The following is a 17,720-nucleotide window of genomic DNA, read 5'->3' on the forward strand; positions in this document are numbered from 1 at the left end:
CTTGAGATTGCCTACACTGTAGGCAATTTACTCAAGGACACATATGGAGGACATTGCCCATCTTGAAGAACGGCTTAAGTCGACTGAACAGTAGATGTCCTGGAATGTGCTGTGAGACACAAATACACATCCACAATATCAAACATGGATAACAACTTCTAACTTCCATGGAATTGATTCCAAGTGAAAGGGAGCCAGGTAAGGATATCAGGTAGGCAGACATAATTCAGTTGTCACAGTGACAAAATTTCAATAATTAAATTTAACTAGTGCTGCCAATGTTATTCTATATAAATTTTTAAATCAGGTAACCAACACTTCAAGTTCAATGAAAGAATTTTGAGTTTGCAGTCATCATCCAATTTCTGATATGTATGTACCCTCAAGGGGTGTACAGGATATGATGGCACTACATGAAAACTTACATCATTACTAACTTCTCATCTACAATTTTCCTCCAAATCAATCTGTTACCTATCAAGAATCCAACATTATCAGATATTATATTTCTATCTTCTAATGCACTTTTTACTGTATCAATACACCTATATCTTGGTCTTCCTCTGGGTCTTTTTCCTACATCCCAACAAATAACACTTGTTTAGCTAATCATTCCTCTCCTTCTGTTTAAGCAGCCATAACACCTGAGATTAGCTCTGCTAACAATGTCAAGTTCTTTCCTAATATCCTCGTTTTTAATATTGCCACTAATGCCATCCGTTCGTGCCTCTAATCTTCCTCAGTACTCTCACATCTGCGGTCTCTAGTCTTTTGTCAAGTGTTTTACTTCTGACCCAGCTCTCAGATCAATAAGTTAAAATTGTATAACATTGTCTTGTATAGAGCTAATTTAGTGTTTTGACTAATTTCCCTCTTATTCCATATGAATTTATTCAACTGACTTCCTACCATACCAGATTTGTTGATTCTGTTATCTATTTCCATATTTAATTTACCATCTTCACTAAAAATCGTGCCTAAGTAGGCGAAATGTTTTACTTGTTCCACAGGTTCTCTGTTCACAATGCAGCTGACATTTTCAACACTTCTGCCTATTTTCATTGTCTTTTTATTGCTGACCTTCATACCATATCTATTACAACAGTTATTCATTTTAGTCAGGGAATCTTGCAGACTTGTAGCAGATTTATTTAGAAGTATAACATCAACCGCATAAAGCAAAGAGCTGACATTAACATCTCCAATTTTGATATCATGTTTAATACCACTTTCCTTCATAATGTGATCCATATAGATAATGAATAACAGAGGGGATAATGTACATCCTTGTCTCACACCAGATTTAACATTAAACCATCTACCTGTACTTCATTCAATTCTAACTGCTGACTTACAACTCAAAAAAAGACCAAGTATTGCTTGATATAATGCCCCACTGACACCATACAACTGTAGCGTTTTGAATAGCTTTTCTCTTGGCACGTTATCATATGCCTTTTCCAGATCTACAAAATACAGATCTTTGTTATATGCCCACGATTTTTCAACTATTTGTCATAAAGTGAAAATCTGATCCCGACAGCCTCTATTTAGCCTGAATCCAGATTGTTCTTCAGCAAGCTTCTCTTCCACAATGCTTCTCAACCGTTTCACAAGTATACTTGCATAAATCTTACCAGGAACACTCGGTAGGGAAATACTTCTGTAATTTTCACATTGTTTTATTTCCCTTTTTATATATGGATACTATGAGAGCTCTACTCCAATCATCCAGAATTAGTCCCTCTGTCCAGGCCTACTGAAATATGCAGTGCAGCCACTGTAAGAGTTTTATACCTCTATACTTGAGCATTTCTGGTCGAATACCATCTACTCCCACTGCCTTTCCACATTTCAGGCTTTTGATGGTTTTTTCTACTTCAAGTATGGATATGCATTCCTGATTACATGCCTGTTGAGTGTTTTTTTACTACTGTGCTGTCACTGATTGTTTCGTTTAGCAATTTTTTCAAGTTTGCAGAATGAAATTTAATTTAAAATTAATTAATCCCTTTGATAATACATTTAATAAGGATATTAATGTTAAAGTTAAATTTTGTTAACATCATAGATCAGATCAAACATGTATGATATAACATAAAAATAACTAGTACTTCAAAAGCACTATATATATAGGCTTTTTTAAAAAAACAAACAAACAAACTTAATCATGTTTATGTAATTTAAAGAATGACAAAAGAGGCAAACCAGCAAGAATTTAATCTGTGATATTTCTTGAGTCTTTATTTCGAAGCAACATGTTTTGTACACTTAACTTGCAGTACATAAAATAATTACAAAATGTTTAACTGTCAAATTTTTTTACAATATTGATACATCTGGCAACAAAGGATGTTAAACCACTTTACCCAGCCTAAAACCAGGCTCGAGTTTGCGATATGTACATAACTATGGACTTCATTCTGAAGCAGTTGTGACTTAGGTGATATTTTAAGCAATAAAAATTTGTACAGAAGACATCACTTGTGACAGTGGTAGCATTATATTACAATCTGGCTAAAATACACTTGACTACCACTGCCTTGTCAATCAGCCTAGACATGAGCCTGGGTCCAAAACATGCATTTGTATTTTTATTTATTGTTTTTTAATTCTAGAAGCACAGTTTATATCAGTCTTTGAAAACAGAATTGCATCCTTTAATTGAAAACAGATGAATGCCAAGAGGTAGAGAGCACACACTGTTTTTTATTATTTCATTTTTGAAGGCTCAAATTACTTTTATTACAGCATCTTTTATCACAAGGAATACAACGTATTAACACTTGCATGACTAGAGTAGCCAGCAGACTCAAGCCAAGTTTTATCAAACTTGCATCAACTTGATTACGTGATAAACAGTAGCACCAGTACATCTAGTCATATGCTCAATACAAGTTTTATGGCCTAAGTCAGCTAAATATTTGAGATCCAGAGAAAAACTTCAAACTTTTTTTTTGTTCTACTAAGTACATTCCATTTTTATAGTCACAGTGCAAGTTTCTGATCAGTATATATATTCCACTCAGATAAAAGATTTCAAAGAAATAATACTTTGGATTAACAGAATCTCAGCTACCTCAATTATGTGTTTCCACCACCCTGGATGTTGGTGCATAATTCAGACGAAACGTTCCTGTAAGATAAACATATATAATTGTAACTACAGCTTGCAAATTTTTATTCATTTATTTTTAAACCAGTAATGAAAAACTCGGGAATCATTAGATGCAGATGAAGCTTTTTTCAGTCTCTATAATTACAAATAATGAAAATTATCTAAATAATACCAGATAAAAATTGTTACCATTAAAACTAATATGATATATATATATATATATATATATATATATATATATATATATATATAGCACCATTAATGCACACAAGAGAAAATATCAGTCTGCAAACCACAAAAGCAGCATCCCACTAACATTAAAAAGCAAGGACTTCTTAGACCCTCCCAAATCTGAAGAAAAATTATTGCATACTATGAGTGAATAATATGCATGTAATGCATATTTGGGTAGTTATTAATGAAACATAAATGTTGATTATAAAAATTGAGCCATTATAGACATGAATAGCAAACTTAAAGGTAGAGCGCAAAATAAAAACATTTCATTCTAGGAGAAAAAATTAGATACAATATTAGCATATTAATTTGTGCAATCCTTGTTAATTTAAAAATGATGAATACATACAAAAACATGAAGTTGTAATATATAATACATAGCATTACATGTTACAACGTGGTGTAGCACTATTTATTTTTTACATAATCTTTCTTTTAGAGCTAGGCTAACTAAGCAAATTGCCATAAGCAGGAGCTAAAGAGAGGGGAAAAACATTACTATATCACCAACCATCTCATTTCTAACACTAGTCATAAAACTTTGTCTTGTCCTGAACCTCGACAACATGTACAAAATACAAATTTTATATTTCAGATTTGAGGATTCAGGACAGTCCTAGATGGCTATTTAATTATTGTGAACAACACTCGGAAATGGATTACAATTCCACTACAGGATGTGTGTGTTTGCATGTGTGCACATACACATTCATATATTGAAGTCTGGAATTAATTCAAAATCAATAATAACCAATAAAAATTATTCAGAATGAAGTGGCTAATGGTTACTGTGGGGCAGTGTTTCTCAAAGTGCGGTACGAATACCCGCAGGGGTATGTGAAAGATCTTCTGGGGATATGTAGCAATTTTCAGCTATGCATCATTAACGCATGGAATCATTATTAAGAAAAAAATAATTATTTTAAACGTATATATTTCTCAATATATATATTATGTATGAATTCTCCTACTCAAATTGTGATAACTGTTTCATTTGAATAGTTTTTGCGAATTCACAGGCGATCACTCGTGAATCTTTGTTCAGCTTCGTATATGAATGTACATTGCAAGCCTGCAACAATGCAAAGAGCGTATGATAGCGACTGATAAAAAAGTAATTATATGAATCATTAGGAGATGTAATTACTAATATTTATATTAATATTTACCTAAATGAAATAATAAAATGGAATAAAATTTTCCATCAAGGTATTAAACTTTCTCCTACTGTGTACTTAAACACACTCCTTTTTGCCGATGACCAAATAATAATTACAAATTCTGAAGATAACTAACTTACAGAAAGCTATTTTAAATCTAAATGAGATAGCCGAAGATTATGGTATGATAATATCAACAGAAAAATCAAAAACTATGGTCTTTTAAGGACAAGATCCAGTAAGAACTAAAACAGTAATAGATAACAAGATTTTAGAACAGGTGAATTCATTTAACTACCTAGGTTATATGGTTACACATGAAAATGAAAAAGATACAAACTTAAAAATTGCAAAATACTTAAAAATAACAGGTGTAATTAACTCTATATTTAAACCAAACCTAGTTCAAAAACAAACCAGACTATAAGTATACTATACATTAGCCCTACCAGTCCTAATGTATGGAAGTGAAATCTGGACAATAAAACAAAAAGACAAAGATTAATAACAGCTGAAATGAAGTTTATGAGAAAAAATGCAAAGTATACTCTTGATGTTGAAAGTATATTTTTCACTAGGTTAGACTATAATAAATTTAGTGTAATCCTTTATCCCAGTGAGAGCAAACAAAGTTTGAGCCTGAAAATATCTTCAGGACTGAATATAGTGTTGTACTATCTTACCTGGGTAAGTAGTACAACACCAGGCAATTCGTAGCAAAGGCGGAGTAAGCTACCAACACTCCTAACCCAGTATCTCCCATAATGCAAAATACATCTCCTTGTGGATATGTATACTGTTATGCATTAAGGGATTGGCCACTACCCAGACTAGTTTCGACCTTTATTGAGGTCTCTTCAGTGGGAGCCAGGCCCAGAGTTGGAGATAACAGGCAGAAGCAGTCGCAAGGTCATCTTTACCTACAGGAATTGCCAAAAGGCTTGCCACCTTTTTTTTTTATTATTTTTTTTTTTATTAAATTACTCTGGATTTAGAGAAAGATATTAAAAATATATTTTTCACTAGGTTAGACTATAATAAATTTAGTTTAATCCTTTATCCCGGTGAGATTTGCTACGAGTTGCACTACTTACTCAGGTAAGATAGTACAACACTATATTCAGTCCTGAAGATATTTTCAGGCACAAACTTTGTTTGCTCTCACTGGGATAAAGGATTAAACTAAATTTATTAAAGTATACTCTGTTTGATCACAAAAGAAATGAAGAAATTATGAAAAAATTAAACCTGGAATCAGTAATAGAAAAAATTAAAAAATATAAACATAAATGGATGGAACAAGTTCAAAGAATGAAAACAAAGATTACCAAAACAAGTCTTAAAGTACAAGCCATTAGGAAAAAGAAAACTAGGACGTCTTGTTAAAAGATTCAACGATGACTTCTAAGGCCAGAACAAGCCACTCTAGGCCTAAATCCTTGATAGGCATGATGACGATGATAAACAACTGCAAATCAAAAAGATTACGTGGAGAATATCAGAACCAATATCAAGTACATAAGATGGTAAAGCGCTCCGCCAGAAATGACAAGAGAAACTACTATCAGCTGTTGACTGAGGATATTCAGAGAGCGAATGATACTTTGGAAATCTTGGAGTAGTTTATAAAATTATAAGACAACTTGGAGGAACCTATCAGATGAATGAATGTGGGGTTAAAGATAAACATGGTCAACTACTAACTCAAGGGCAAGAAGTCCAACAAAGATGGAAAGAGTACTTTGAAGAATTATTAATTGTTAATCACGACTCTATAAATCCAAATATCGAATCCCCTTTCGAAGAGATACCAAATCAATTTGAATTTCCTGTAAACATGGGAGAGATCAAAGTGAAAGAAATCATGGAAGAAATCAAGATCCAAAAGCAAGTGAAATAATAACATTAGTGCTGAACTGCTCAAAGCTGACCTAAAAACATCAGCAACTATACTGTAGAAACTGTTTAATATCATATGGACATCTGAGAAGGTTCCGGGTACCTGGAAAGAATCACAAATAGTAAAAATTCCAAAAGAAAGGTGATCTTACAGAATGCACCAATTGGAGAGGAATCAGTACCATCAAAGATCTTCACTAGAATCATAATAAATAAAATAAAAAATAGCACTGAGAAAATTCTGAGAACAGAATAAGCAGGCTTTAGAAATGGAAGAAGCACAATGAATCAAATTTTTATTCTTAGAAACATAATTGAACAGAGTGCTGAACTAAATTAAACTATGTAACTCAATTTTATTGATTTCGCCAAAGCTTTCGACAGCATAGACAGAGAATGTCTATGGAAAATCCTGAAAATTTATGGATTTCCTGACAAAATAATAAATATAAAAGATTTGTATGATGGAAGTAAAGGACAAATTCTGTTAAATGGAACAGCTTTCAAAAGTTGTGGTGTTAAGCAAGGTTATGTCATGTCTGGAACACTTTTCATCATTGTCAAAGATTGGATAATGTGGCATACCCTGAAAACTGGAATAAGATGGAACACTGACACATTAGAAGATTTGGACCGTGCTGATGACATTGTACTACTATCATCTAGATTTGAAGACATGAAAATTAAGACAGCAAAGTTAGAGGAAACTGCTAAACAAATAGGCTTACACATCAATGAGAAGAAAACCAAAATATTAAAAATCAACAGTAAAAAGAATGACCCAATCTTTATAAATGGAAATCAAATAGAAGTGACAAACACTTAATTACCCCAGAACAACTGTCAACATGGAAGGTGGTACCAACAAAGACACTGCAATAAGAATAAAAAAAATATCGCTACACATTTAAAACTTGACAGAAAAATTTGGAAATCATCCAACATAAAAACAAACTTTAAGGTGGAAATTTTTAACTCAACTGTTAAATCAGTATTACTTTATGGAAGTGAATCATGGAAATTAACCAAACAACAGGAAAATAAAATAGATGCCTTCCAAACAAAATGTTATGCAGAATTCTTAAAATTTACTGGCCAAATAAAATCTCAAATATTGAAATTTACAACAAAACCAAACCCATTACAACAGAGTTAAAGAAATGCAGATGGACATGGATAGGCCATGTATTGAGAATGTCAACATCAGAACACATAAGAATAGCATTGACATGGGCACCTGATGGTAAAAGGAAGAGTGGAAGACCCAAAATGACATGGCGCCAGATGGTAATCAAAGAACAAAACAAAGTAGGATGGTCGAGATGGGGAAGAGCAAGAGAAGCGCCACTGGACCGAAGAGGATGGCACGCTAAACTCGTGGCCTCATGCACCTTATTGGTGTAAAGAGTAATAAGTAAGTAAGTTTCGATCAAAACATAATGAATACAAGGACAAATCTGCAGAATTTTTTGAAAATAAACTAAAAAAATGTAAAAGAAAATCTCAAGAAATGGTGTGATCGTGTCAGGAGGTGAAAATGTGAAAGCTTTAGAAGTTTCATATCGTGTGTTGCTATTAATAGCAAAATGTGGGGCAGCAAAAATAATTGATGAAACTTTGGTCAAGCGTGTAGCAAAAATAACAGCAGAAATTATGATTGGAGATAATGCAAAAAGGCCTTTCGATTGGATTTATCTAACAAATAGTATTGTTCATTGAAGCATCACTGAAACGGCTGAAAATATAAAACAAACATTGTTATTTGATGTACATAAGAGTCATTATTATGCGTTGCAGTTCGATGAATCCACCGACATAACAAATTTTGCAAATCTTCTAGGGTTCTTTAGGTATGAAAAAAAATCAAAAACTTCATGATGATCTTTTATTTTGCCAACCCTTGCCAGAACATACAACAGGAGAAGAAATATTCAACAATATAAATACATTCATGCATCAAAACAAGCTTGTTTGGAAAAGTTGTTGAAACTTTGGAATAAGTACGGACAGAGCAAAATCTATTATCAGATCTAAAAAAGAGCTTGTTTCAAGGATTCAAGCTGTCGCACCAGATGCAAAGTCAACACACTGCTGCATACACAGGAAGGCTTTGGCTATAAATATGATATCTACTCTTGAGAGACACTTGTGACATGAAATTAAGAATTATTAACACGTTAGCACAAGAATATTTTAATATTTGCCAAATATTTCAGTCTGAAATTAACAGACTATCATCAGTGGCTTGATAAGAACAGTTTTTACAAGGTGAAACACAAACAATCATTCAAAAGTAGAACGAGCCGTGTGATATTACATTGCTAAGCACTAAAGAGAGGTAAATTTCATCAGTGATGAATAAATTATAGGTATTAATTCACAATTTCATATAACAATCTTAATTTATAAATTTAATTAAAGATAACATTAGACTAATGTAAGAATTAGGTCTCAATTGAAAAAAAAACTTATCCAGATTAAACTTTCCCATATTTTTGACAAGGATAGGCAATCGTTTAGATTCGAGTTAGGGCGTTGAAGTAAGGCATCAGCACTCTCTTTGATAGATGTTTGAATTTATAGCGACATCTGTGTGGAAGGAGAGTCCTGGACCAGAGAATGTTGTGGCTTGTCTCTATCCCATGTTGTGCCAATCCAGACTTATCGGGATTTGTTGTTAAGAATGTATGATTGATGTTCTTGTATTCTTTTTTTTCCTATAGACCATCTGGTTTGTCCGAAGTATGACATATTGCAGCCACATGAAACTTGATATAAAGCAGGCAACGACATAGTTGAGAATTTATCTTTAGAAGAGGGGAAAATAGGTGGGTATTTTGTTAAGAGGGATATAAGTGGCTGTTAACCATTTCTTCAGAATTCTTGAAATTGGTTATGAAATTCCGGAAACATATGGAATTGGATTGTAGGAATCAAACAGATGTTTCAGAGAAGCCATTTAATTTCATGTAATGTTTGATAGTTGAAAGTTCTTTCTGTAATTTGTGGGGAGTTGAGCAATTAGTTCTAGCACGTCAAATTAAACATTTTATGATTCCTGTTTTTTGATAAAGATGATGGGCAGATTGTTTGAGAATGTAACGTTCGGTAAAAGTGGGTTTTCTGTCAACTGTTGTTGTCAGAATACCTGAAGGTGAGCGGATGAGAAGGATGTCTAAAAAGGAAGCTAAGGAATCTGTGTTGTGAGGCCACACTGAAAAAATATCATCTATATATCTAACCCAAAAGGATGGTTGAGGGTATATAGATGAAAAAAGGATGTCTTCTAGATGTTCCAAATGAAAGTTGGCTAGAGCAGGTGAAAGTGGATTTCCCATGGCTGTTCCTTCCACTTGGTTGTAGAATTTGTTTTGACACAAGAAATATCCAGAGTGTGCATCATGAAATCGAATAATTTATGATATCTTGTGGGAAGATGTCAGCAAGTAAATGTAAAGTCTCTTTCAAAGGTACATTTGTAAATAGAGATTCTACATTGAAGCTCACCATAAGATCAGTAGGTGGTAAATGAGATTTTTTTAATTTGTTTAAGAAATCAGAAGAGTTTTTTTCAAAAAAAAAAGAGCATGATTTGCCTATGCAGTAAGTAGGTGAATCAATACAGTCAACTATAGGACAGAGAGGAATGTCTGTCTTGTGAATTTTTGGTAGACCATAAAATCTAGGAGGTCTTGCAAAATGCATTTTTAACCTTTCTATAAGTGTCTGCATCTAAATTTATAAACTCATCTAGAAGAGAATTTAATTTCTTCAGTTGCCTGTTAGTGGGTTCATGATCAAGTTCTTGGTATGTTGAGTGATTTCGAAGTAAAAGAGAAATTTTTCTTCTGTAATTTGAAGAATCCGTAATTACTGTCTGCTTTAGTAATAACAAGGTGACTTGCTTCTTAAGGAATGTAGTGCTTTCTTTTCAGAAGGAGATTAGAAAGATTAGAAGAAATTAAATTCCCTTCTAGATGAGGTTATAAGTTTAGATGCAGACATTATAGAAAGGTTAAAAACCCATTTTGCAAGACCTCCTAGATTTTATGGTCTACCAAAAATGCACAAGACAGACATTCCTCTCCATCCTATAGTTGACTGTATTGATTCACCTACTTACTGCATAGCCAAATATTTAGCAAAATTATTGAACTCACATATAGGCAAATCACACTCTTTTTTGAAAAACTCTTCTGATTTCTTAAACAAATTAAAAAATATCTCATTACAACCTACTGATCTTATGGTGAGCTTCGATGTAGAATCTCTATTTACAAATGTACCTTTCAAAGAGACTTTACATTTACTTGCTGACATCTTTCCACAAGATATCATAAAATTATTCGGTTTCGTGATGCACTCTGGATATTTCTTGTGTCAAAACAAATTCTACAACCAAGTGGAAGAAACAGCCATGGGAAGTCCACTTTCACCTGCTCTAGCCAACTTTTATTTGGAACATCTAAAAGACATCCTTTTTTTTCATCTATATACCCTCAACCATCCTTTTGGGTTAGATATATAGATGATATTTTTTCAGTGTGGCCTCACAACAGAGATTCCTTAATCTTCCTTTTTTAGCCAAAATCAATTCTCAAGTTTACCATGGAGATTGAAAAAGACAACAAGTTATCCTTTTTAAACATCCTTCTCATCCACTCGCCTTCAGGTATTCTGACAACAATAGTTTATAGAAAACCCACTTTTACTGGACGTTACATTCTCAAACAATCTGCCCATCATCCTTATCAAAAAACAGGAATCATAAAATGTTTAATTCGACGAGCTAGAACTAATTGCTCAACTCAGCACAAATTACAGAAAGAACTTTCAACTATCAAACATTACACGAAATTAAATGGCTTCTCCAAAACATCTGTTCGATTTCTACAATCCAATCCAGAATAACAAAGAATCAATTCGTCGAGTTCGAATTCCATATATTTCCAGAATTTCAGAACCAATTTCAAGAATTCTGAAGAAATATGATTTAACAGCCACTTATATCCCGCTTAACAAAGTATCCACCTACTTCCTCTCTTCTAAAGATAAACGTCAACTATGTCGCTGCCTGGTATATATCAAGTTCCATGTGACTGCAATCTGTCACACTTTGGACAAACCAGACGGTCTATAGAAAAAAGAATATAAGAACATCAATCATACATTCTTCACAAGAAATCTGATAAGTCTGGATTGGCACAACACGGGATAGAGACAAGCCACAATATTCTCTAGTCCAGGACTCACCTTCCACACAGATGTCGCTATAAATTCAAACGCCTATCAAAGAGAGTGCTGAGGCCTCACTTCAATGCCCTAACTTGAATCTAAACGATTGCCTATCCTTTCAAAAATATGGGAAAGTTTAATCCGGATAACACACTAAGTTTTTTTTTTTTCAATTGAGATCTAATTCTTACATTAGTCTAATGTTATCTTTAATTGAGTTTATAAATTAAGATTGTTATATGAAATTATGAATTAATACCTATAATTTATTCACCACTCTGATGAAATTTACCTCTCTTTAGTGCTTAGCAATGTAACATCACGGCTCGTTCTACTTTTGAATGATCAACTGTTTGTATTCCACCTTGTAAAAACTGTTCTATGAAGCCATTGATGATAGTCTGTTAATTTCAGACTGAAATTGGCAAATATTAAAATATTCTTGTGCTAAATTGTAGATAATTCTTAAATATGATATCTACAGAGCGAAGAAAAGTTCTGGATGAAGCTAAAAATCATATATATTAAAGGCTGTCCTCTAAATGCCAGACTTTTCTCTCAACTTTGTGAAGAAATGGGAAGTAATCACGCATAACTTTTTTTTCTATACCAATGTTCATTGGCTTTCTTGTGGAAAAGTCCTTACTCGTTTATTTGAACTTCAGAATGAATTACAAGTTTTTCTTGATGAAAATTTTGAATCGAAAAACATTTACATAATTGGAAATGGCTCAGTCAATTAGCATAGTAAATATATCTGGCAGATATATTAAATAATCTTAATTTGTCTTTACAAGGCAAGAAAATTTCTATATTTCATGTCCAAGATAAAGTGAATGCCACATTGGCAAAGATGAAGTTATCGCAAAAGCAGGTTGGTAATGGAGAATTTGACAAGCTTCCATCTCTTCACGAATTGCTTGCAAGTTCAAATGAACAAATTGATGATGATGTGAAAATTACAAAGCTTACAAATGAATCTAGAAAAGTATTTCCCTGAATTGGACGTTAATATTGAATAGATAAGATAAACTTTCAATATCAACAAATCTATGCCAAAGGGTCTGTCGCCAATAGAAGAACAACTTTTAGAACTAGCTTCTGGTGGTTTCCTAAAAAATAAATACAACGAGATTACATTATCACTTTGGCTGCAAATACAGAATGAATTTCCTGAATTAACAGATAAAGCTCTAAGGTTCAGTTTTCCTCTAAGGTTCTGCCACCAAGCTCATATCTGTGCAAAGTTGGATTTTCACCCTTGTAGATATTAAGATGAAGAGGAATTGCATGTGAGATTGAAATTAACAACTATAGAGCCAAATTTTGCTGAAATTTTATACCACCATAAGCAATTTCACTTCTCTCATTGATGATAAATTTAAATAAAAATTTATATTATCTTTATAAATTTTGTTCTATTAAAAAAAAATCATATTCTATTGTTTACATCTAAATTCAAACAAGACATTTACAATGAAATATACCTTTTTATTTTATTTATTATTTTGATAATGGGGTACTTGGTAATAATGAAAATTTAAGAAGCAGTACACAGATATCTGAAGTTTGAGAAACACTGCTCTAGGGGATTGGAGAGGGGATGGTACTATCCTGAAATAGTCTTCAGATCATTTCCTTGACTAGATACTTGTGCACAGTAAATAAATTTCATTGTCTGGTATGAGATTACCACCAACCTGCTTGATGGAGGCCCATTTCCTATGCTCCAGTTTTGCAACCTTTTGGATGAGATCGATACATACATCTTCAAGGCCCAACTTTCCTAATTGGGTTGTGGGGGCAACAGCTGCAAGAGGAACTTCCAATGGTCATGATCCTCTGCCACCAAGCTCAGGTGTTCTAGTGGGATTCCCAAACGTGTCCACCCAAGGTTTTGGATATAATCTATCCAGCGAGTCCTTGGCCTTCCACGTGGCCTCCCACCATCTGGCTTGGCAAAGAGGGCCTGCTGAGGTTAACTCTCTTGTGGCATTCTGACCAGGTGCCCGTACCAATTGGATTGATATTAAATAATAATCATTATCAAATACCTGATATGCATCCTTGGGTGTGAATAAGATATGATAGTAATGATATAAGCATTTCATGTAGTACTAATATTTCTCATAGACAATTTTTCTCAAAATTATCAAGACTCCAATATTATTAGATCTTATATCAGTCTTCTAAGGCACTTCCTACTGAATCAATCCACTCCAATTTTTTTTCCTTCCTCTAGATCCATCCTGTCATTTTGGTAAAAAAACAGTTGTTTTTGATAACCTTGTCCCTGTCGTTCTGTTTAAATGACTATACCATCTGAGATTAGCTTTCACAGATTCCTGAATGCCAAAAATGCTGAGTTGCTTCTTAATATCATTTTCAATATGATTCTGCAATTGATGACCTGTTCACTCCCATAATCTTTCGCAGAACCTCGTACATGTGGTATCCAGTCTTTAATCAAATGTTTTACTTCTACCCCAACTCTCAGATGGATAAGTTAAAAGTGCTTTAAGATAGTGTTGTATAGGTTAGTTTAGTGGTTTGACTAATTTCTATCTTATTTCACATAAAACGTATTCTTTGTTAATTCTTCTCAAATTGTCTTGTCTATTTCTATATTTCATTTACTACCTTCACTATTGAGCCTCAATAGCTGAATGCTTTCAATTCCTGCCTATTTTCACAGTGCATTTTTGTACTAAATTTATTACAGTAGTTATTCAATTTAGTTAGGGGAACCTTCAGACTTGTTCTGGATTTATTTAGGGGTCTATCTATATAAAGTAAAGAATGGCTGAGGATCGCTCAAATTTTGCCAAGGTGGTTGCCGACTTCCAAAAGGAGTTGGCACTCAAAGAAAAATGAGCTGAGATTAATGTCTCCAATTTTAATATTAGGTTTAATGTCACTTCATAATGATATCCATATAGATGAACAACAGATAATCTCTTTTCAATTTGAACTGCTGACTTACAATTCAAATATATACTGCGTTGCTTGATATATCCCATTTATACCACATAATTGTAACACTTTGAAGGGCTTTTTTCTTGTACCTTGTCATTGATTAATGGCAAGGTACCAAGAATTAATTTTCCAGATCTACAAATCTGAAATACAGATCCCTGTTGTATTCCCATGATTTCTCAACTAGTCATAAAATAAAAATCTGATTCTGACAATTTTTGTTTGGCTCTACTTGGATTTTTGTGAACCCATATATCTATGGTGGTTTAACATGGTGAGGTTTGTTTTTTGGCAAGATGTAGCTACAACTTAATCAACAAGTGCTCCAACAGAAACTGTCAAGTCAGGTTGATATAAAGCTCTCCATTTCTATTTCCTTATATTCCATCTTAACACTGTTCTTACTCAAAGTTTCTCTCTCCACTTTTCTCCAACCAATTTTAATTTCATAGATTTTTCTTGGTATTCTTTCTAAATTCATTCTCATTATATTGTTAATACCAGTGGATTCAAGTGGGAGTTCACAACTCCAAGATTCCTTTTACTTTACTTAATCCTCCCTCTTCTACCTTTTACAGTACTTTACTTAATCCTTCCTCTTCTACCTTTTACAGTGTTGAGGTTATTCTTAGACTTTGCAACTGCATCGAAGATAAGGTGGATAGTCCTATCCATCCTGGTGTGTCCTATGTCGGGTGAATTCCCCCCCCCCCCCCCCCAGCTTCTGTATGAGATCAGTTAACTCACCTTTCGTCGAAGGAGACCAGATGAAGGTTCCTTACATCACTGACGGGAATCAAACCCATGTCTTTCTGACCAAAGGGCTTTGTCTAATCTGACTGAGCTCAGGAAGTTTCCAAGATTCCTAATGTTTATATTTCTTATTCTATCTTTTGTTTTTAACAACAATGGAAATGAGAGCGTTTATTTTAGATCCTTTTGGTCCATTTTGCCTATTCAAAACAGACAAAAAAGTAACTTCTATTAATCAAAAGCCTACACTTCAGTGTGTCCCATTACACTGGTAAAAACAGCTTTAGCCCAGTGAAGCCATCCTCAATATCACATGAAATGTGATATATTTCACTACTCTTCAAGACCTGCCCAACACCATCAATTTGTCCATTTTCTCTATTATTTAAAACATGCTCACTATTCTTACTATTACTATGTAACCCATGTCACTCTGTTCCATTTGTCCAATTTCTTCTGTAGCTCTTATGAATGTGCCCTAATCACCACATCTGCAAACAGCTGTTTCTTCATTTTCATCATTAACTATATCTAGAACACTATTCATCACCACAATGAAAAGAAAGAGATAAGCCACTTTCTTGTCACAATCTAAGTGTAAAGCCACTTTAAAGTACCAGATTTTGTCTTCACAAAAGATCTTACATTTAGAATATATACAATAATGACAATAATACAATAACCATAATAATAAACTTGAATGAAAAGCATAGATATTTCATACTGAAATTAACAGTACATCATCAGCGTGTGGAAATAATAGGCAGATCAAGGAAGAGGAATACAAGGTGTGTGTGTGTGTGTGTGTGTGTGTGTGTGTGTGTGTATAAAATAAAATAACGAAATTAAAGCGATCATTAGATCGGCAATCGGTTGACTAATTAAAAATAGTTGCTACAGGCTAGAACAATAATATTAAAAACTATTTTATAAAATGAGAATCTCCCAAATATTTTTCTGGGGGAAAAGGGGGAGGGGAGAATCATTCCAATTTGGTTAGGTCAGTGTTAAAAGGTCTCCACAAATTTCTTTGAAAGGTATTAATATTTAAAACTGCTTCCATGGAGAAGATGAGCCCCATCCCATAGGATACTGTAAAAATAGCCATAATTTAAAATTCTAAATATTTTACTCATTGTTTACGTTAGTACATTATTAGTTTTGGTTTCATAATATGTATTGTCGGCACTGGCGATGTGCACGTTATTGATGTTATTTTGTCAAAATGAAATGTGAAGCACTTAAAAAAAAAAAATGTACTTACTGGATTTGTATAGTTGGGTTACTTTCAGAAATTTCATTATGATTTAAAATGATTAAGATATGTGTTTTGTAAAGACATTCTCGTAATGCTAACGTAGTCGACACGTCAGCCATTATACATAACTTCTTGCTTGCCACTTTCATGGAGTGCACGTCAAGGAGTTTGATGGGGGATTGACAGCTGACAGAGAGAGTGTTCAGTATCAAGGTGACGGAAACAAGAAGAGAGTGTTCGGTATCGAGGAACACAAGAGAGAGCTAATGGAAGTTTAAGAATGCAGGCCGGCAAAATTTTGTTCTTAGGAAATTAAGTTATGTGACAGTTGAGGGGCATATTAATAGAAGACTCCGAAAAAGGAATCGTAGAATTCTGAGCTTTAAAGTGGACGAGTTAGAACTATAAATAAGTATTGGTAAATAAGAGAAAATATTGCGATTGACGTTCTATAGGATGTTCGAGGAAATGCTGATTGAAAATTTCATCTGTTTTAAGGATGCCAGATCTATCTGTTATTTCTATTGGAAAAGGAGACTGAATTTAGCAACTTAGATAAAGCAGTAGAAGAAACTTTTTTTGCTGGTACAAAAATTGAACTGCATGAGGTAAGAGTATGTATACTTCGGTGAATTCAGAATATCTTACTTCAGTCAGGAAGAATAATGTGTGCTACATAAGGGAGATGAGAAAGGATCCTATGAAAAAGAAGAAGAGAATCTTATATCTTCGGAAAAAAGCCTTAACAAAGAAACTGACTATGAACATTTTGTTATTGCGTACAAAGGTGTTTAGTCTAGTAAACGTGATTAAGTATATGTTAAACAAACCAGTAATAGAATGAGTCAGAGAATGGGTGATCTCTAAAGAGTAAGTTTATTTTAAAAGGCCTTGGATCCAGAAATTTTGTAGTTGTGAAATTTTATTTGAAGTGTATATATTGTTTTTTTGTTTTTGTTTTATTAAATGTGTATATTTTGTATTCAATTCAATACAAAATTCAATGATTTTTTGGATTCTGAATGAAATAGTAAAAAGTCATCGCACCAATCAGAATTGAACCCTTGCGCATATAAATAAAAAC

The 17,720-nt window shown here is 33.4% G+C and overlaps 1 protein-coding gene across 2 annotated transcripts in view; it reads right to left on the minus strand.

Moving 5' to 3' along the window:
• Positions 1-2,217: 2,217 nt before the first annotated feature.
• The window catches only part of LOC150096979 (uncharacterized), a 255,783-nt gene continuing 240,280 nt past the window's right edge, over positions 2,218-17,720 (minus strand). For both annotated transcript variants that reach the window (XM_090408126.1, XM_090408125.1), the window contains exon 12: positions 2,218-3,136. In XM_090408126.1, the coding sequence (XP_090264252.1) occupies positions 3,081-3,136 (56 nt within the window). In that variant the 3' untranslated portion in view covers positions 2,218-3,080. The remainder of the gene's footprint in view (positions 3,137-17,720) is intronic.

Source organism: Typopeltis vanoorti, chromosome 18, assembly GCF_054136105.1.
Source record: "Typopeltis vanoorti isolate ZY-2024b chromosome 18, IOZ_Tvanoo_1.0, whole genome shotgun sequence".
Taxonomy (NCBI): domain Eukaryota; kingdom Metazoa; phylum Arthropoda; class Arachnida; order Uropygi; family Thelyphonidae; genus Typopeltis; species Typopeltis vanoorti.